This window comes from Heterocephalus glaber, unplaced genomic scaffold (genome assembly GCF_053883595.1).
Source record: "Heterocephalus glaber isolate CG9 unplaced genomic scaffold, H.glaber_assembly_v1.0 deba00001497, whole genome shotgun sequence".
NCBI lineage: Eukaryota > Metazoa > Chordata > Mammalia > Rodentia > Bathyergidae > Heterocephalus > Heterocephalus glaber.
This window is the reverse complement of record NW_028258320.1, coordinates 5630260-5649953: the sequence shown is the minus strand read 5'-3', so window position 1 is coordinate 5649953 and position 19694 is coordinate 5630260. Positions and strand designations below refer to the sequence as shown.

At 49.5% G+C, this 19694-nt stretch overlaps 1 protein-coding gene across 7 annotated transcripts in view; it reads right to left on the bottom strand.

The window, feature by feature from the left end:
- The window catches only part of Cul9 (cullin 9), a 35489-nt gene that overhangs the window by 5090 nt on the left and 10705 nt on the right, over window positions 1-19694 (bottom strand). For 6 of the 7 annotated variants that reach the window (XR_002395660.2, XR_015440250.1, XM_021259780.2 and 3 more), the window contains 21 exons: window positions 17901-18097; window positions 17369-17586; window positions 16091-16352; window positions 15906-16011; window positions 14988-15215; window positions 14659-14749; window positions 14351-14522; window positions 13435-13540; window positions 13146-13241; window positions 12719-12894; window positions 12327-12460; window positions 11788-11967; window positions 11518-11627; window positions 11266-11448; window positions 10994-11154; window positions 10248-10756; window positions 4055-4200; window positions 3789-3918; window positions 3451-3650; window positions 2848-3083; window positions 1663-2008 (listed from right to left, as the gene is read on the bottom strand). Coding sequence is in view for 5 of the 7 variants with exons in the window: in XM_021259780.2 (XP_021115439.1) it covers window positions 1663-2008; window positions 2848-3083; window positions 3451-3650; window positions 3789-3918; window positions 4055-4200; window positions 10248-10756; window positions 10994-11154; window positions 11266-11448; window positions 11518-11627; window positions 11788-11967; window positions 12327-12460; window positions 12719-12894; window positions 13146-13241; window positions 13435-13540; window positions 14351-14522; window positions 14659-14749; window positions 14988-15215; window positions 15906-16011; window positions 16091-16352; window positions 17369-17586; window positions 17901-18097 (3987 nt within the window). In the remaining 2 variants the exon portion in view is untranslated. The remainder of the gene's footprint in view (window positions 1-1662; window positions 2009-2847; window positions 3084-3450; window positions 3651-3788; window positions 3919-4054; window positions 4201-10247; window positions 10757-10993; window positions 11155-11265; window positions 11449-11517; window positions 11628-11787; window positions 11968-12326; window positions 12461-12718; window positions 12895-13145; window positions 13242-13434; window positions 13541-14350; window positions 14523-14658; window positions 14750-14987; window positions 15216-15905; window positions 16012-16090; window positions 16353-17368; window positions 17587-17900; window positions 18098-19694) is intronic. The other variant, XM_013072922.3, reaches the window with a different exon arrangement.

Here is a 19694-nt window from a genome sequence, read left to right as displayed (position 1 = left end):
GCCTAATGCACTAGCCTCAGCAGCTCTACTCGGGCATCCAGCCTGATCTGTCCCTCTCTCGGCACCCCTGCTGCTGATCCAGACACCACCTCCTGCCTCTGTAAGACAATCCCTGACAGCCTCCCTGCTGCACCCCTCTTCCTCTAAGCTTTTTCCCCACATGATGGCCTCAGTAATCTTCCCCTGTTTCAGCCCACCATGGCTTCCTGTCTCTGACCCAGCACCCCCTGGCCCCATCACTTCCTGAGCCTCCTCTCCTGCCACATGCTGCACTTCAGCCACCAGGCTCAGCTGTTCCCTGTCCCTATCCCTCTCCAGGATCACCCCCTCAGGCCTCCCCTGACCACCCCTTGTCTGCACTTCTACACTGGTCCATCACCTCCCAAGAGGTCGCCTGCAAGTATCTCCTTCCCTCCCTTGTCACAGCTGTGTGGAGGGTGGGCCCTGGCTGTGACTGTCAAAACCCAAACACTGACTTTGGACAAATTACTTGACCTCTTAGAATCTCCACCTGTCCTTTGCAAAATGGGGAAAATAAACACCGATGCCGTGACACTGTTCCAAAGTAACACAGCTTGGCACATGAGCAGTGGTGCCTGACCCCAGGGAACCCCAGCCATGTCAGCAGCCGTTAGCAGCTTGCAGATCATTTCCTGTCTGATTCTTCCACTCCGTCACATAGCACCCAGCACTGGTCACAGAGCAGGTCCACAACAGGTATTAGTTTAGTGAGAAAATGCAAGTGTAAATGGAAACAATCAAGAGCCCAGGCAGAAGGCAGCCTAAGTAAGCCCTAGGTGAGGAGAGGAGTTAGAAGCAGAGCAAAAGGCAGGAGAAAGAGCAGGGACACTCGCATGCAAATGCCACAGGGTCACCCACCACGGGGAGGCACTGTTGGGACAGCAGCTAGAACTCCAGGACTGAAGAGGCTCCTGCTGTTACATACAGCTGTGATGAGTGTGTTTGTTCTGCAGGGCTGCAGGTGGATGGCAGGCTGAGCGCCCTGTGCCGAGAGTGCACCTTCTCCCTTCGCTCCCCGCCTGTCTCTCCGGAAGCAAGACCTTCCTGTTACCTCTCAGCTGACTGCTATTTCCTGGTCTACACCGTGTGCTTCTACCTGTGCATTATATGGGAGCACAGGATAAAGAGGAGATGGTGTTCTGAGGTGATAAGGAAATCACAGCTAGAGCAGTGACTCATCGGATGAAAGCCATCACCATCCACTCCTCATACCATTCTCAACCTTGGTTGACAACCAGAATCACTGAGGAGGCTTTAAAAGTACTAACACCTGGGTTTCACTGCCAGCAATGGTGATTTCATTGGTCTGGGGGACAGGCTGGGCATCAGAACTTTCAGAAGCTGCCATGATTATAAAATGCAGCGGAATGAGACCACTGCTACCACTAGGTCCTGTCACTAACCCTGCAGAGGTAAGGCAGGTGACACCACTTACAGATGACAAAACTAGTTCAAAGGGCCTTAGAAGCTGTGTAGATCATGTGCCTAATATTCATGAATTTTTGGTGGTCATTCCCCAGCACTGAAACAAAACAACCAATGCAACATTGCCCAGGTTAGGAAGTAGCAGTGCTGGGCTGGACCCAGAGTTTTCAGGAACTGACCAGGGAGGAAAGGCAGAGCAGGAGGGCTAGGGCTCACCTTGCAGCAGGAGTGCAGACAGCAGAGGGAGGGCAGGTCGTCACCAGGCCCCAAGGGACCGACACAGACGGGGCAGAAGTCTGGTGGTGCAGGGGCTGCCTGGGGCTGGGGCACACGCAGCCCAGCTGCCAGCAGCAGCAGCTCAGGGTCATCACTGTAGCTCTGAAGCAGCTGCTCTGCACCCCAGTGGCAATGAGCCAGAAGATGGTGAGCCACATCCGGCTCTAAGTTCAGTGTCTCCTGCACCTGCCGCACCGTCTGCTCCATCAGCCCTTCCACCTCCTGTGGACTCATGGTTCGGCCTGCAGGCAACTGGAGAGACGCCAGGGCAGCCACGGCTACTGGGCTTGGGGAGGGAGAACAGACCGCAGTCAGAACCATTGCCCTGCTCAGGAGACCTCCTAACCGAGCCTCATCTGGACATCCCCTCTCGTGCCTGCCCCAGCAGCCTTCGGACAACCACCCCAACCAATGCCAGGGCAGAGCCTGCCTCAGAGGTGCTGACCAGGGTGCTGAGGGGTCTAGCGGGCAGGAGGCAGGATGCTGGGCTACCTATAGTGGGTGGGCCAGTGCTAGCAGCCTCTCTCCACAGGGCAGCCTTCGGACCAGCAGGATAGCTATCAAAGAGTGGGCTGCTCGGTGCCTGCCCTTCTCGGCCCCAGTGATACATATGCACACTGGGGCTGCAGAAGGATGGGTCGTCCTAGAGAACTCAGTCATGCACCACGCCAACAGCAGGCCATAACCACTCTGATGAAGCGGATCTGCTGTTGGAAGCTCTTGGGCTGCTGACTAACTAGGGAAAGCCTATGGTGAATTCCTCTTAGAATAAACCTTCTGAAAGTTTCTGTTTTTCACCCAGTATAGTTCAAAGTTAACAGTCCATATCCATCACATATGGGTACTTCATATTTGCTTAGAATGAGAAATATCTGTAAAGGAATCTGAGTGTCTGGGTCCTTGCCTATGGGCTGGCTCTAGGAAGATGGGGACAGCAAGACTTCTGACTGGAAGGAAAGGGGCAGTGGGGATAGTGGAAGAAAGACTAGCAAAGTAAGAGAAATACAGGGACAGGGAAAATGGGACTAGACAAAGAAAGACAGCAAGAATTTTCCCACCAGGCAGCCTGGCTCTGGCCCTCCAAACCTGCCCACCTTGTAGCAAGGGGACAGGAGGGATGGCTACCTAGGTTTAGAGGCCTCAGTGCTCTGGCTGCCACAGAAGGGGATGTCCGCCTGACCCTGGCAGGGCACCATGGGCTCAGGGGTGGCATACACCAGGATCTGGGGCTGGTTATCCTGCCGCTTCACGTAACCCTGGCCCAGGAGGTGCAGGATGCAAGAGAGGACATCTGTACTCCCAGTGACAGCATGGCCCAGGCTTCCTGGTGGATGAGGACCCCTCTGCCAGGCCTCCAACACCTGGATGGGAAGAGAAAAAGAAGTCAGCCACTTGTTACCAAAGGAGCAGCCTGCCTGGGCCCCATGTCCAGCTCTGCCACATACTGGCTATGTGGTAAGTTATGAACTTTCTTGTGCCTCCCTTTTCTTATTGTCACATGGAATAAAAGAGTAATAATTATCTGACAGGATTATTGTGAGTACTAAAGGGCCAGATCATGTGCATGATAAGCATTCTTGTTTTATCTCTCTCTTCCAACTGCCCTGTCAGTAACAGCAAATGCAGATGGAGGTCTCTTGAGACCTGACCACCCCTCTCGCTGTATTCCACCCCATCCCAAGCAGGACTCCCTCTCTCCGCTGACAGCATGAGCCCCTCTCTGCCTACCAGACAAACCAGATGATCGATGTGCAGGCCCTTTGGCCCATGGGCTTTCAGAATACGGACAAGAAGACAGCTCAGGAGGTTCCGCTTCTGTTCCAGTGTGCGGCCCTCATCCTTCTCTACATTCAGGTATGTCTGGGGAGGTATCAACCACAGCTCCTTCCTGAAGGACCAGGGCCCAGGCTCACGAAGCCGCAGCACACCTGCAACCCAGCCCCAGAGGCACACACAAGTGAGGATGAAGAGGATCCTCTAGGCTCTCCTCTCCTGCACACTAAACCCACTCTGAGGACCCTGGCCTGCAGCAGAGGGCTGGGCAGCTCGTAATGGCAATGACCTACCCCCAGGTGGCAAGTCCTGACCCTCCTGCAGGGACAAAAGTCCACTCTCAGAGGTGAGAGGCCCAAGTGCCTGGTGCAGTAGCTCTGGGGAGAAGTCGGAACTCTTCAGCAAGGTCTCTACTGACACCTCCTGGTGGGGAAAAAGGGACCCGTGAGGACTCAAGGGAGAAGGAAGGCAACTAAGAACAGAAGAGGAGGGAAAAGGAACAGAGCTTAGGATACAGAAGGTGGGAGAGACAACCTAGCAAGGCAAAGGAGATGAGCACCTCTGTCTGATTGAAATTCAGCAGCAGCCACATCTGCACAGTGGACACATGCAGAGTATGGTCCCCAAACTGCAGCTCAGCACGGCCCAGCCATGTCCACTGCAGCCGCCGATGTGGGACCACATCCAGGACTGGGTTGTTCTGACCTAAAAAGGGTCAAGGAGAAGGGTGGAGTCAGTGAGTGGGGAAAATAGGGAGTTGGGAGTGATGGAAATACAAAATATTTTAAAATCCATGAGCTTTAAAAATCCATAATGATACATATTTTTAAAAGACCTTATTGGTCATCTTTGGAGGACCCAGGGAATCAACATTATTTCTGAAATGAGTTAAAAGACCAGGAATGTGGTAAGGCATTTTTATCTGACATATATAAGGCCCTGGGTTTGAGTCCCAGCACTGAAAATAAAACAAAACAATTAGGGCTGGGGATATAGCTCAGTGCAGAAGTCCTAGGTTCAATCCCCAATAACACACACACACACACACACACACACACACACACACACACTCCTAATTAAAAGAAGAAGAGGGAAGAATCAAGCCTCTCCAGTATAAACTGTATGCTTTGGTGGGGATTTAGCTCAGTGGTTTCACCGCCTGCTGTGCAAGGGCAAGGACTCGAGTTCGATCCCTAGTACCAAAAAAAACAACAACAAAAACCCTGTACGGTTTAGAGTCAGTGAACAGTTGAAAGGAAGCTTCTCTGAATAGAGAACACATTCTAGCTAGTACAGGAGAAGGAGCCACACAGCCAGGGCACCACTCTTTCGTACTCCTGATGAGATGAGAGACATGAAGAACCAATGGGAGAGTGGGTTTTATGTAAGGTACAGTTGAGACTGGCACCCCTGAAATCCTCTGACCTGGTCCCACCTCACAGAGACACAGGTGGCTGTAACATGCCTTTCAAGGGAGGACATGATGTCACCTATGAGACTTCCCTGCCCAAGAACTCCAACTTGAATTTGAAGATACCTCTGCATCTAAGTATCAATTTTCAGGAAACAAAGGAAACGGGAGAACATGCTAGAAGGCAGCACAGGGATGCAATCGGCAAAAGCAGCTGGGGTAGCCCCACCTGGCAAACAACTCAGGTTCCCCACAAATAGCCACAAAGGGTGCAAAGAAAGGGAGACACCTGTAGATTCAAGATGTTTAAGAGATAACCAGGTGCAGCGTGTGGGCCTTGTCCGGATCCTCAGTAAACAAAATAACCCACAACCTCATGACAGCCAGGGAAATGTGAACATGGACTGTATATCCAATGATATTAGGAGTTATCTTCAACTTTTAAAGGTTGATAATGGTGGCACCCTGGTTGTTAAAAAGGAAATCCTTATGGTTTAGGTTTAGGGGGGTAGGAGAAAGTAGGTTGAGGGTCTGAATGAAATAAGACTGGCTGAGAGTTGGATATGTTGGTACACTGGAGTTTATCTATTCTGTCTATGTTTATATATGTTTGATATTTACTATAATAAAGAGTTCTTAAATGAGAGTAAAAATAGTTCATTTTCATACAAATAGAAATTGGCAAGATTTTCTACCAATACTTCCTCAATGGAGAGACTTCCAGTGGAGGTACTTTAAAGAGAAGAAACTGGCAGGGTGCAGTGGCATATGCCCGCAATCTCAGCTACTAGGGAAGCTGAGACAGGAAGACTACAAGTTTGAGGCCAGCTTGGGCAACTTGGCAAGAGCCTGTCTATGAGTGAATGAATCAATGAATGAATGACAGAGGATGTAGCTCAGTGGCAGAGCACTAGCTTAGCTGGCACTAGCCCCTGGATTCAACCCCTGACTACTGCAAAAAAAAGGAGGAGGAGGAGGAGAATAGCAACAAGAACAACAAAGAAGAAGACCAAACTTAGAAGGATCAAGATACAGAAGGAGGGGCCAGGGATTTAGCTCAGTGGTTCCGGCACCTGCCTCGCAAGCACAAGGTCCCGAGTTCGATCCCCTGTACAAAAAAAAAAAGTTAATTTATAAGATACAGAAGGAATAGTGACTAAAGCAGGTGGCATCGTGGCAAATGTAAATATCCACTGAATATAGTAATAATAATGACTAAGTTGAGCGGTTAAAAATGAGATTTTTAGGGCTGGGACTGTAAACTCAGTGGTAAAGCACTTACCTAGTGTGAAACCCAGTATGTATGAGACCCTGGGTTAAATCCCTAGTGCTGCAGTAAATGGATACATTCTAAAGTATTTACAAGGCACATGCCTAAAACATAAGGATAAGCTAAGCTCCATAGTAAAATGATGCTAGGGGTCGGGGATTTAAATCAGTGGTTCCACCACCTGCCTCACAAGCGCAAGGTCCTGAATTCAATCCCTGGTACCAAAAACAAACAAACAAACAAAAAAACTGCCCGACAGTAAAATGATGATGGGATAAATTATGAGGAACAGAATACTAGCATGGTTTTAAAGTAGTCCCTGTCACATACTGCTTATTAGTAGTAACAAAGGAAAAATATTAACTTTACATAGAGAAATCAAGCAATCTCTTGACCAGGTATCACAATTAACATCACAGTAGCAGAGAAGATGTCTGGAGAGTAAAAGCTCTAGCTTCAAAGCCCAGTCCCCCCAAAAAAAGAATCAGAAATGGAGAGGCAGATGGAAACTGTGTGCCTGAGATGAAAGACCTTGAGAAGAACATAACATCACACACTTAGTATTCCACCTGGGGTTGCTAACCTGAGTCTAATGATGAGAAAATACCACACACTTAAAAAAGGACCTATTTTATATACAGTTATTTAAAATTAACCATAATCTGCAAAATGTCTATGTCCTAAACAACAAAGGGGTACTAATTCCAGATTAAAAGAGACAAAAGGGACACAATGACAAAATGTAAGAGGGGACCCCAGTTTGGATACTCTCCTGGATGAGAAAACAAAGTCACAGAAGGCTTGATGGGTCAGCGGATAAAACCACAATATTGTAGTAGATTAAGGTACTGTGCCAATGTTAAATTTAGTGATAGGTAAACAGCTGTTATGTAAAAGACAACCTTTATTCTTAGGAAATGCGTGCTAAGGTACTTAGGTGCAAAGGACCAGAAATTTACTCTCAAGGGTTCTGAAAAAAAGTACATATAAAAAAAATACATACACACACACACACACACACAGTGGACCCTTGACTTATGAACTCAATTTGTTCACAAGGGCTGACTGTAACTCAAGTTGGTCAATGAAGGCTTAGGCTCCTCTACACAGCCTTCAAAGTCTCTCTCCTGGGCTAGGGATTTAGCTCAGTGGTTCCGCTGCCTGCCTCGCAAGCACAAGGTCCCGAGTTCGATCTCCGGTACCAAAAACACAAAGCAAAGTCTCTGTCCTGTGTACAGGCAGATCAGATCTCAGTGTCCTTAGAGAGACACTGGCCCAGGATTTCTCAACCCCACACAGGAAAGGATGTTGTAATGTTCCTTCCAGAACTCTTTAAGGGTTAAATCTATATCTGAGACCATCTGGAAGCACAAGTAGCCAGCATTTGGGTTGTAACTCAAGACTTTGTTCATAAGTTAAAACTAAAATTCTGGTCATAACCCAAGTTGTTTATATGTCAGGCCAGTCACAACTTGAGGGTCCACTGTGCTTACCATTATCCACATATATATACACGTACATGTGCACATACACTGACAGCAAGTAAGAAGAAGAAACGTTAACAAAAGGTAAACTTGGATAAAGCTTATGTGGCCCTTCTTTGCACTGTTGTTACAATTTTTCTGTAAATATGAAATTAGCTCTAAATTTTTAAAAAAAATTTTTTGTACCAGGGATCAAACAGGACCTTGCACTTGTGAGGCAGGCATGGTGCCACTGAGCTAAATCCCTGGCTAAATTTAAAAAATTTTTAAGGATAACCAAATTATATATTTCAAGTTGTTATAATGGCAAATGTTATGCTAGATATAACATTTTTTCTATAAAAAAATCTAAAAGATTAAGAACTTTCAGTGCAAAAATAGATAGAAAAAGTATACCAGGAAAATATTAACTGAAAAACAATGATATTCTATTATTACCAGAGAAACTATAAGAGGAAAGACCTCATTAGGAAGAAAGTCACCTCCTAATAATAATAAAGTTCAATTTACAATAAAGATTCTAAACCTACATAGGGCATTACAATAGTCACTAGCCACATACTATTTACATTTAAACTGGTTAAAATTAAATAAAATTAAATACTGTATTCAGGTCCTCCATTACATTAACCGCCTTTCAAGTGTGGGACAACCATATCATATTAAAGAGGATGGAAAGTAATTTTTTTCCACCATTATAGAAAGCTCTAGCAGAAAGCACTGCTGAATGATTTTAAACTTGTATCTAGGGCCGGGGATTTAGCTCAGTGGTTCCAGCACCAGCCACACATACGCAAGGTCCCGAATTTGATATCTGGTACCAAAAAAAACAAAAACAAAACAACTTGTATCTAATAACATGGCCAAAAATACATATAAGAAGCAAACTGACATGATTAGAAGGTTGTTGTGGTTTTTTAAAAAATTACTATCATATGGAGCCAACTGTGCTGGCCCACACCTGGAATCCTGAAGCTGAGGAAGGAAGGTCACAAGTTTGAGTCCAGCCTGAGCAACTTACCAACTTAGCAAGACCCTGCCTCCAAGTGAAAAACCAAAAAATAAAAAAGGGGTGGGGATGTAGCTTAGTGCAAAGGTTCTAGGTTCAATCCCCAATATTGCAAAAAAAAAAAAAAAAAAATCACCATCATAAAGATAGATTTTAGGGGCCAGGGATTTAACTCAGTGGTTCTGGCGCCTGCCTTGCAAGCGCAAGGTCTGGAGTTCAATCCCCAGTACCAAAAAAAAAAAAAAAAGATAGATTTTAACACATCTCTTTCAGTAGATGAAGCAGACAAAAATTAGTAAGGTTACAGCTGGGAGTTGTGGTAATCCCACACCTGTAATCCCAGAACTCGGGATCACTGTGAGTTTGGGGCTAGCCTGAACTACAAAGCGAGGCCCTATCTCAAAAAAACAAAAAACAAAACCCAACTAAACCAAAACAAAAAATATTCATACGATGTAATATAACTCAGCATACAAAGAACAAACTAATGACTCAGCTGTCCACTTGATAATTCTAACTATATTGTATGCAATAAATCAGATGCAACAGAGTATACTCTCCGATTCCATTTATATGATGTACAAACAGGCAAAAATCAAAGGCAATGAAAGGAAGAATAACAGTGGGGAAAGATGGAGACCAGAAAAGGTTCAGAAAGGAGGAAGGCTTTGGGGTGATGGAAACACATCATGTCTTGATCTGGGGGTGGGTTGTGTATGGGTATAACCATTCTCTAAGCCTTACAACTGAGGCTGTACATTTCACTGAATACTCATTAGATCCCAGTAAATTTATGTGAGTGTGTGAGTGTGTGTGTGTGTGTGTGTGTGTGTGTGTGTGTGTGTGTGGTACTGGGAGTTGAACCCAGGGCCTCTCCACTGAGCTACATCTGGAGCCTGTTTTTAATTTTTTTAAATTTTGAAACAGGGTCTTACTAAGTCATTAAATTGCCCTGGCTGGGCCTCTACCTCCCTTCCTCCTTCTTCTTTTCCTTCTTTCCTTCCTTTGCCATACTGGGGAAAAATATTTTTAAAAAAACTATAGGTTGCAGCTAAAACAGTATTGAGAGAGAAAAGAATAGCCTTTAATACTTGTGTATGATCGGGTATGTGTGTGTGTGGTGGGGTATGAACTGGGGAATGAACCCAGGACTTTCACACTGAGCTGCATCGCCAGTTTTTTGTTGCTGTTCATTTTTTGGTTTTTGAGACAGGGTCTCACTAAGTTACAAACTTTTGCAGGCTGGGCTCGAAATTGTGATCCTCCTGCCCTAGCCTCCCAGAGTGCTGGGATTATAGGCATGTGTCCAGCTGCCTTAAATACTTTGAATTGGGAAGACATTGCAAAAGACTGAAATTAAGCTTACAACCTGTAGAAAAAAAAAAGAGCAAACTCATAGGAAGTTGTACGAACTCATGGGAGCAGAAATGAATGAACACAAGACCTACACTCTGGATCCTTCCCTAAGAGATTGTTGTACTATTACTCATCCACACACTCTTGTCTAATGGTCTGCTGCCCTTCCTCTCTTGCCACCCCAAGTCACCCAGTCTCCAGTTCCCTCTCTTAGAGCCTCACTCTGGCTGTAGAACCTGGAGAAGCAGTCTAGGGCATCACAGAGTTCCGGGGTAAGGCACTTTCTGGGCTGGTGCAGGTAGCAGAGCGGGGACACTGGCCAGCAGCGTGGGGACAGGACCAGGATGGAGACTGCTGGGCTTGGATCATCTATAAACAATGCTTTCCTGGCCTCTTCTTCCTGTTCTTTCTCCTGGGAAACAGAAGGATTTTGAGGGCCTGGGGGCTCCCCTCTAGAGTCAAGTTTTCTCTTCTCTTCTACCCTCTCTCCCCTTGCTACTACCTCCTCTTCCTCAAGGCCCTGCTCCTCCTCGTCCCCCTGCTCCAAGAGCAACCAGTCGAGCTGCTGGAGCTGGGACAGGTGGAACTGGCGCTGCAGCTCCTCTGAGGTGCGAAGGCTCTGCAACATCAACTGGGGGAGGCGGTTGGGGAAGCAGGGGCCAATCTGCTCCAGGATAGCCTCCTCCAGCCAGCTGGAGCCCAAGTTCAAGAGACGGTCAGCCATGTAGTGCCTGCAACACAGGCCTGGCCTCAGTGCAGGTGCCATGTTGGCCCAGTCCAACTGCCCTGCCAGAAGGCAGGTTCCTGAGTTTGTCACAGACCCACCTCACCCCTTCCCTCCTCCTTTTTCTAACAGTACATGGCACTCTGCATCCCGCCTCTCCTCCCCAGTGCCTCCTCCTGAATGTCCATTCTCAGCCTCCTGTACTCCAGCCTCCCCTCCCCTGCCTCCCCAGGCCTGCACTCACTGATAGAAGTGCTCAAAAGTCGTTGCCAGCTCCAGGCCCGAAAGGACCATGATGGGCTCTAGGTGCTGCTGAAGCCACCGCAGCATCTCCATGCCTCGGGCTCCTCCAAGCAGGCCACCCTGGATCTGCTGGTCAATGTGCCTGGCAAACTGCTCACTCACCTGGGAACAATAGGCAGGGCACTGGGCAAGCCATGAATGAGGGATGGAGTGGGAAGGTGGGGAGTGAGAGGAGGTTAGGGCAGAGGAGGAGACCCCTGGGCTCGGACTCACATGGGCGGCAGTGAGGAAGGACTGCTGCAGCAGGGCGCCAGAGACGCCACTGTGCAGAGCCAGTGTGAAGGCCGCCCGAGGCCCAAAGAGCTCTGTGCCTGCTCTCTGCAAGTGCTCATAGAGTTTGCAGTACCGAGGCACAAAGTCAGGGACTCTCCAGGCTGCAGCCAGGAACCTGCTGACCTGGAGAGGAAGAGCCAGGTGACATAAAAGGCAGACCCTACCCCCCAACCTCTGTCTGCTGCTGCCCACCTGCGCCTGCACCACGTTCAGCCAGCACTGGGTGATGTTCCTCAGGTTGCTGCTTGCAGAAACTGTTGGAGGCACAGGGCTTGGGTCACGCCCCTTACTATTCTTGCTGACTGTGGAGACAGGGCACAAAGCAAGGGGTTGCAACCAACCCTCAAGTGAGTCCAGGAGTCTCTGGTGCTCACTCACAGATAAGCCAATGGCCCCAGGGGTCTAGAAAGGCAGCAGAAGGAGCCCAGATTCTCATCTCTGTGGGTCATGGCTGGGACTCACAGGGCCGAGCGGGTGGCTCAGGAGAAGGTCCCAGAGGAGGCTCCACGTGCACCAGCAAGTGGCAAAGTCGCCGAACTTGAGAGGTGAAGGATGCTGCTTGACTCAGGGGGCCCCGAGGGCCCTCTCTGCACTCCAGGTACTGATCAAGCAGCCATCCCAGGGAGCTCACACCTTTGGCATCTGCAAGAAGACAGCCAGAAACAGGTGTCCATAGGCAATAAGGGAAGAAACAGCTAGGGAAGAGGGAGAAAGAGCAATTGTACAAAAAGGTTTCAGGGTGGCAGAGCCCTAGCTCCCCTCTCATCGATGTCTGCTTCAGCTGAAGACTGGGGACATGGTAACAGAGTGGGGTGGGGTAGAGAGGAAGATTCAAATACCAGAGTCTCAGGGAACAGTCCCTGGGGTGGTAAGCTGAGAGGAGCACTGAGGTGACAGACTTCGGGAAAGACACAGGAACCAAGAGAACCAAAAATGTTAACTCAAGGGACCCTGGTAACAATCTCAAGAAGTGGCCATCAGGGCCAGGGCCAGGATGTTACCAGGAGAGGTGATGTTCTGCACCAAGGGGCTGACCAAGGCCTCCCAGCAGGTCTTTCCCAGTGCCCGAGCAGCCTCCTCGTCAGGGAGGAAGCGATTGGCAAAATTCTGTTCATGGCGCAAAACCTTGTTCAATCTGGGAACAAAGAGTGGATGGTCAAGGAATCAAGCCACAGATTTCCCTAAGGCCCCCACCTAGGTGCCAGACATCCCCCACTTGCCCCGTGCCTGGTCCTCCCAGCTCTCCCTTGTCAGCACACACAGCCCACCTATGTTCACAGCCTGAGGCCTGGCTGAAAGCTGTGCCTGCCAGACGCCGTGGGACTACATCTCCTGGCACGGTGCCTCAGTGCCCTACTGGCCTAAGCATCTTCCTCCCTAGTGCCCCACCCACCTGGGACAGAGCTGGAGGAGGCGCCTGTGATCCTCTGCTATGTCCTGGCTCCAGGCTTGGGCCCGAATTGTGTAGAAGAGATAGGTACGGCGACACAGCTGCTCCCGGAACAGTGGCCAGAAAGTGGGCTTGGGGCCCAGGACCTCCACACCCCGAACCCGGGTGTCAATGCCACCCTGCAATACACATAGACTCATCTGCCACCTAAGCCACTGGAGCCACTGTGTACTACCAAGGCCAGGCCTCATGCCCTGATCCTTCAAGCTTCCCAGGACACCTCTGCATATCTGGTCTCAACAGGTTTCCAGAGCACCTCTCAAGCAGACTAAGGAGGGGTGGAGGACAGCCCATGCCAAAGAAGTCAGCCTAGCCACTCAGAGCCACAGTGCCACCTCTTGACCCTCAGCTCATCTCTCCCCAGCCCCACCTGCTGGCAGCGCTTTATTCGGATCTGGATGATGGGCCAAAAGCGGGTCAGGTTCTCTAGGAGAGTCACCCGGCTGGCAGAGGGCATCACGTTCACCTGGCAGGGCCAGAGAGAAGACACAGAGCCATCATCAACAGCAGCAGGGCCAGAAGGCCAAATGACAGCACCCCAATGTTTATGGTATGTGGCCTTCTCCTTGGCCCAAGGATCCACACTGCTCCTTATTCCCAGTCCCATTCTCAGTGTGCAAGGCTGGCCCCCTAGAAGGAAGGAGGGGAAGGCTACCCACCGTATTGAGCTCAGTACTGATGCTGCTGGGGCTGTCACCCCCAAACACCACCACTCTGGCTGGCATGTAACTAGAGTCCTCACTGGCCACCAGCAGAGTCAGCTGCCTGAGAGACGAGAAAGCTATCAGCCAAAGCCAGGACCTGGTCTGAGTTCAACCTCAAACCTCAGTTCAGTCAACCCCTCCTTCTGGAAGGAAGTCTCCAACCCTCCATCAGCCTCAGGATACCTATCAGCCTTTTGCTTTTTCTTCTCTTCTTTTTTAAAGATGTTTCCCAGGCTGGCCTTGAACTTCTAGGCTTGAGATCCTCCTGCCTTAGCCTCCCTACTTGGGAGAACATCAGGTGTGCGCCATGCCCAGCCCAAGTTTTTTTTTTTCTTTGAGACACGGTCTCACTATGTAGCCAGGCTGGCCTCAAACTCACAGCAATCCTCCTGCCTCAGCCTCCCGAGTGCTGGGATTACAGGCATGTGCCACCATGCCAGGGCTGTGAACTGATTTTCTAGCTTGGCTCCCTAACTAGACTGCAAGTTCCCTGAATTCAGGAACCATATTTTAGTGTCCTGGTATCTCCAGACCTGTGTACAGTGCCAGGCACAAATTCTTGGCATTTAAACAAATACCCACAGGAAGACTGGGTGAGTTACTGATCTCCCTTAACACTAGCACAGGTAGAGATTTCTGTACTTGCTGGGGTACAGCTCACTAGGCCCAGGGAGTGAGAGGTATCTACAGGCCACATAGCACACAGGACAATTGTCTAGCTGTCCATGGCCCAGATGGATTCAAACACAACCCTCAGAAACAGGGGTTACAGATGGAGCTGTATACATGTGGGTGCCTGAGGATGTGATGAGCACATCAGATTATTCCTGTGGGCATGTATGCGAGTGCATGCACATGGGTGTGTCCATACCTAACAAGAACACCTCGGTGCATGTACAAGGTGATGTGGTGGGACCCGGTGCTGCCATTGGACTCCCAGTAGGTCTTGGGGTTGCGGTCCATCAGCTTGCTGGCCCGGTGTGGGTTGGAGGACACCTCCACCTTCTCCCAGCACTTGTCCTCCTTCACATCCACGCTGGAGCCTGGGGCAGGCAGGAAGGGGTGCAGGCCACAGGCTGGTCAGTTGAGACAGAAATAAGGAAAAGGTCTAGGGGGCAGGAAGGGAAGGGAAGAGCAGATGCCGGTGGAAGCCAGGAGACAGCAGAGCAGGGCACTAACCCTGGCAGAGATGCCTGAGGAACACATCAAAGAAAGGGATGTTGATAGGCCTGTGGGTTCGCCTGTGGTCTTCGATCTGGCCCAGCACCATCTGCAGTCCAAACATCAGGGAGAAGGGGAGGAGCATGGAGGGAAGAACACAGAGAAACACACAGAACATACACAGAGAAAAGGTCAAGCAGCAATGGAACACTCAGCCTCTTTCTGCCCCAACTGCTGCAGATTTTCTGCCAGTTCTGCCAAATAGGGATCCCAAAAGAGACACGTGGGACACCCTTCCATTGTTCCCAGCCCACATCCTCAGCTCTGCATCAACATGCCCTCCTCACCTGGATGCAGCCAGCCAGGATGCTGGAGGTGAGGCTGCCATAGAGCTGGGCATACTTCTCACAGTCTGTCACCAGGTCTCCAAGCTCAGCAGCCAGTGGTAGCTGAGCTGAGTGCTTGTCCAGGACTTTGGAGAGGGCCTCCTTGGCACCCAGGCAGCAGAGCAGCACCGCATAATCCTTATGCATTGAAGCCAAGCGATGCAGGAAGCAGGTCAGCTCCTGAACAATCTGTGCCAGAGCCGCATAGATTATTTTATGGGGAAAAAGCAGAGGCAAGTAAGGGTTGAGGGCTATGTGGTGGCTGAGATTTTGAACAAATGTGAAAGCCCAAGGAAAGGAGAACACCAAGTCAGAGTACAGCAGAACACAGGGTACTGAGACACAAGAGACAGCTGGCAGCAGCAGAGCTTGGGCAGTTTTTCAGCCTCTTCCTGCCAGGGCCATGCCACACCAAGAGCCAGCCTTGGCGCCCAAGCCTCCTCCATGGTGCCCAAATCCTCACTGGTGGAAAGCAAAGGCTGTTGGGATTGGTAAGAGTGTGCTTAAGAGAAGCCCGGAGTCTAAAATCCAGGTGCAGACACTAGGTTAATGCTTCCAAGACCCCAGTTTCAGAGATTCTTTTTTTCTTGAGATAGGGTCTCACTATTTAGTTCAGCCAGGCCTTGAACTCACTATGTAGCCCAGGCTGTCCTCAAACTTCCCGTGATCCTCCTGCCTTAGCCTCCCAAGTGCTAGGCTTACAGGTGTGTGCCACCACGCCCGGCTTCAGAGGCTTTTAGATGACATCAGCCTTTCTCTCCCTACCCCCTATCCAGTGCCCTCATTTGTAAAGGCTGTGCTGTACCCTTGAGCCTCAAGAGGCAGGTAGGACCCCAGCTGCTGCTTCTTCCTCCTCCACCCCTACCAGGACACTGATACCTCCAAGTCACTGCCAGGGCCATTCAGACAGTTGAGGCAGGGCTCCAAGACTTCGTGCCAGGGGAGGATCATGGCCTCAGGGTAATCCAGCAGTTGGGTCAGGACTCTGGTGAGGGGATGTAAACAAGTGAAGTCCCCACGGTCCCCTCATTCCAAGTGCATGGGTGCCTGGGCAGGCCCCTCACCTCAGCACGGTCAGCAGCACAGTTTTGTTGGGCCCAGGGGCATCCAGAGTCCGAAGCAACAGCAGGAAGGGCTGGGTCTCCTGCTGGAGGCACTTGAGGAGGGACCTCACAGCACTCCCCGAGCCACCCTCATGGCACAGCACCCGCTCCAGGTCCAAGAGCAGTTCCGCAGATGGACCTCCCACCAGGGACTGAATCAGCAGCTCAGGGGTTCCATCCTGGCCCTGGCCACAGGGGATCTCCAGCGCTGAAGCTTGATGGGCTGGAGGAAGAAGTGTACATGAAGGGAAGTCTTACAAGGTGCTCAAACTGAGAAACAAGTCCAGAAAATCAGCCCCAAATTTTCTTCCCATATTGAGGATGTCTATGGTTTTTATCAAACTATGAGAGATTTTTGGTTTTTGGTTCCCAATATAGACCTGACTACATTTGAAAACAAATCTAGTAAACACTGTCAAGTTAAATACAACACATTTTTACTATCATAGACAATTACCTTTTATTATTAAATATTAGCTACAATAACTACTAGCTGGTATAATTATATTCTAAACAGCCTACTATAGATAGTGGCTATGCATGCTAAAAGATATATACCATATTGCTTATCTCAATATCCATCCATACTTCTGGGTTTTCACTTGTTCTTTTATTTTTTTTTTTTTTTCAATGCCAGGGATTGAACTCAGGACCTTGCACTTACAAGGCAGGCACAGAGCCACTGAGCTAAATCCCTGGCCCTTCACTTGTTTTTTAAAACACAAAAGATTTCTTTTCTTCAACACCAGTATTTCATGTTTCTAGTCACAAACTTTCCGTAGCATAAATTACAATTTATTGACAGAAATCCTCCCTACATGTTAACTCAACCAATTTTCTACTTTCCACTAAGATTAGACCAACCTAACCAACACTAATGGCCATCCACCTATGTTTAAGGCCATTCAGAGAAGGCAATTTCCTGGCACCTATGTAGAGTCTCCTCCTTTTTGTCAGGAAATTCTACAAAAGACCTAACTTGAATACCAAAACCCTCACTCATTACCTGAGGGCTCCTCATGTCTTTTTTTTTTTTTTTGGTACTGGGGATTGAACTCAGGTCCTTGTGCTTGCAAGGCAGGCAGCGGAACCACTGAGCTAAATCCCTGGCCCTCCTCATGTCTTTCTGTAAGGGGCTAGGACATAAGCCTTGCCCTCCTGGCCAGCAGCTGACTCTGCAGGACTCAGAAGAACTCCTGCCACACACACACACACACACACACACACACACAATGGTACCTGCATGCTCAGGACTGCCCGGTGGCTCTGAGTAGCGGCTGAGAAGCATCATGAGGATGGTGCGTGCGGTGGGCATGGGTTCTGTCCCTGGTGCTATTTCTGCGTGTCTAAACAAAGTGTCTCTTAGTTCACGGGTTATAAGCTGGTCTCCCAGAGTGTGATGGTTACACAAAAGCATGTTGAGCAGGAGCAGGCCATTTCTCACTGCTGAGGAGCACCTGGGAGGAGGGAGATGACCCAGGGAGAAATGACAGTGAATACAAGGAAGCAGGCAGGTGTGGAATGTGGATGGGGGGAGAGGGCTCCAGTGGTCCCTCTGAGGCAGGACCCCTTACCCCAGACACTCAGGAAGGAAGGGCAGAACTCACTCTGGCACTCTCCCTACCCCCAACCACTTGGCCTTGCTTTCAGTGACGTTCAGAGAAGTCCACCCATGTTTAATTCAGACATGACAATGTAAGGAAATTTCTGGGCCACGAAGTCGGGTGTGGGGCTTAGCTAGAGCCTGGAGTTTGAAAGGCAATGTCCTGACCCCTTGGTATTCAGCATTAGAACCACTGCTGCAGGGATAGTAAGAAGCAGGCTCTCGGAGCCCGGGCATGTGGCTGAGTCAATGCTGGCAAAGATCTCTCTGGTCATCTGGGCATCAAACAAAGGCTGGACAGAATCTTGGCCAGAACCAAAAGTAGGAATCTCCGAGGAGCTGGCAATGGCCAGCATCTTCAGTGCCTGTGGGGGGGATATGGAAGCTTAGTTAGGAGTAGACAGAGCTGCCATGAGGCAGGTGAGGGGCAGGGCCATTGTTCTACGCCACAAGCTTTGGGGCAGCTGAACTGTCTGCAAATAGGTAGCCAAGGAGATGGAAGTGGAGGAGGTAGTGAGCAAAGGCTATGGAGGAAGGGAGGGAAAGGGAGGAAAGAGGGAAAGGAAGGGGAGGAGAGAGGAGGGGAGGGAACAAACAGAACAACCTAAGCCTGGATGATAAATCAGCGCACTGGTTCTCTGTCCCCAGACTTCCAGCACTAAGGTTACTGAGCTGGCCTGGCCACCCCTTCCCAAATCCTCCCCTGGGGTGATACTGTCTCTCAGTCTCTCACTTGCTGTCTTTCCTTGAAGCCATCTCCCATCTCAGCTGACCACTCCTTCCCTGGCAAAACCTGTCCCCTGAGTTCCACAGCTTCATAGCCTCCTGGTTTTCCTTCTACCTCTTTCTCTTCTGCCTGGTCCTCACACTGCAGGTCCTGGTCCCCCTTCTCTTCTCACTCTGTGCTCCCTCCCACCTACATGCCAACACTCCCAAACTCTGCCCTGTGGCCTTAGTTTGTGCCCGGCCCTTCTTGACAAGGCTACTCTCAGGGAGAGTGGCAGGAATTATAGGAAAAGTACTTGTGATGTGAAAGCTTAGTAGTGATACTACAGAGAGAAGTTAAGTTAAAATGAACACTACACCAGTAGAGCAGAGGATGTTTCTGCTGGTGAAACCACTGGCTCTTTGGAAGAAACCCACTAAGGAGGGACTGGGCCAGCACTACTTCTCAGTACAATCCCCCTTCTGAGGCCACGGTCCTCCCAGTGAATGCCACCAGGTAATGAAGCTTTCTCCCTTTCTCCCACTCTGCCCAAATTAGGTGAATTCTGTAGACCTCAAATTATGAACAAGATGATGTAATATTATGGGCAAGAGTTTGAATTCAGGGGTAAGTGTTGTACAATTTGAGAGGATCAAGGAATATATCTGACTCCTCTTGTGGCCACTGTACTGTTGGCATCCAGTCTCAGAAGTGCTTTGGCTGAAGCCCATTTGTCCCCCTGAGGAGCCATCATGCTATACAGTCACACTGTCCTCGCCACCCTCAAGGGCTTCTATCCCAAGTAGTCAGAAAGCCAACTCTGTAAGCTCCCCTAGACAACTGCCTCCCTTCCCTTTGCTCCGAGCCCAGGCTGGCAGGGAATAGCAAAGCTGCCTTTGATTTACTCCAATCATTTACCCAAATTATTTGTTTAGAATACTAGTCTTTAACCAGACACCTAACTGCAACTATAAAAGGCACGGGACACTCAATATACCTAAAACCTCAGCTCCTGATCTTCCCTCCATACCACTGCTTCTTGAAAGTTCATCTCACTTAGCAGCAGCCTTATGATGTAACCTGCTGCTCCATTTTAAACCTGAGCACTGTTCTCAAAAACTCTCTTCTCCTTTTCTCCAATCACATACTCAATCCCCAAGACTGTCTGGACTGCACTTTTAAATCCTTCTGCATCTTTCCAGTCCAATGTCTACACCCTGGTCTAAGTCACCACTTTTCCTGAAGACCAGCACTCC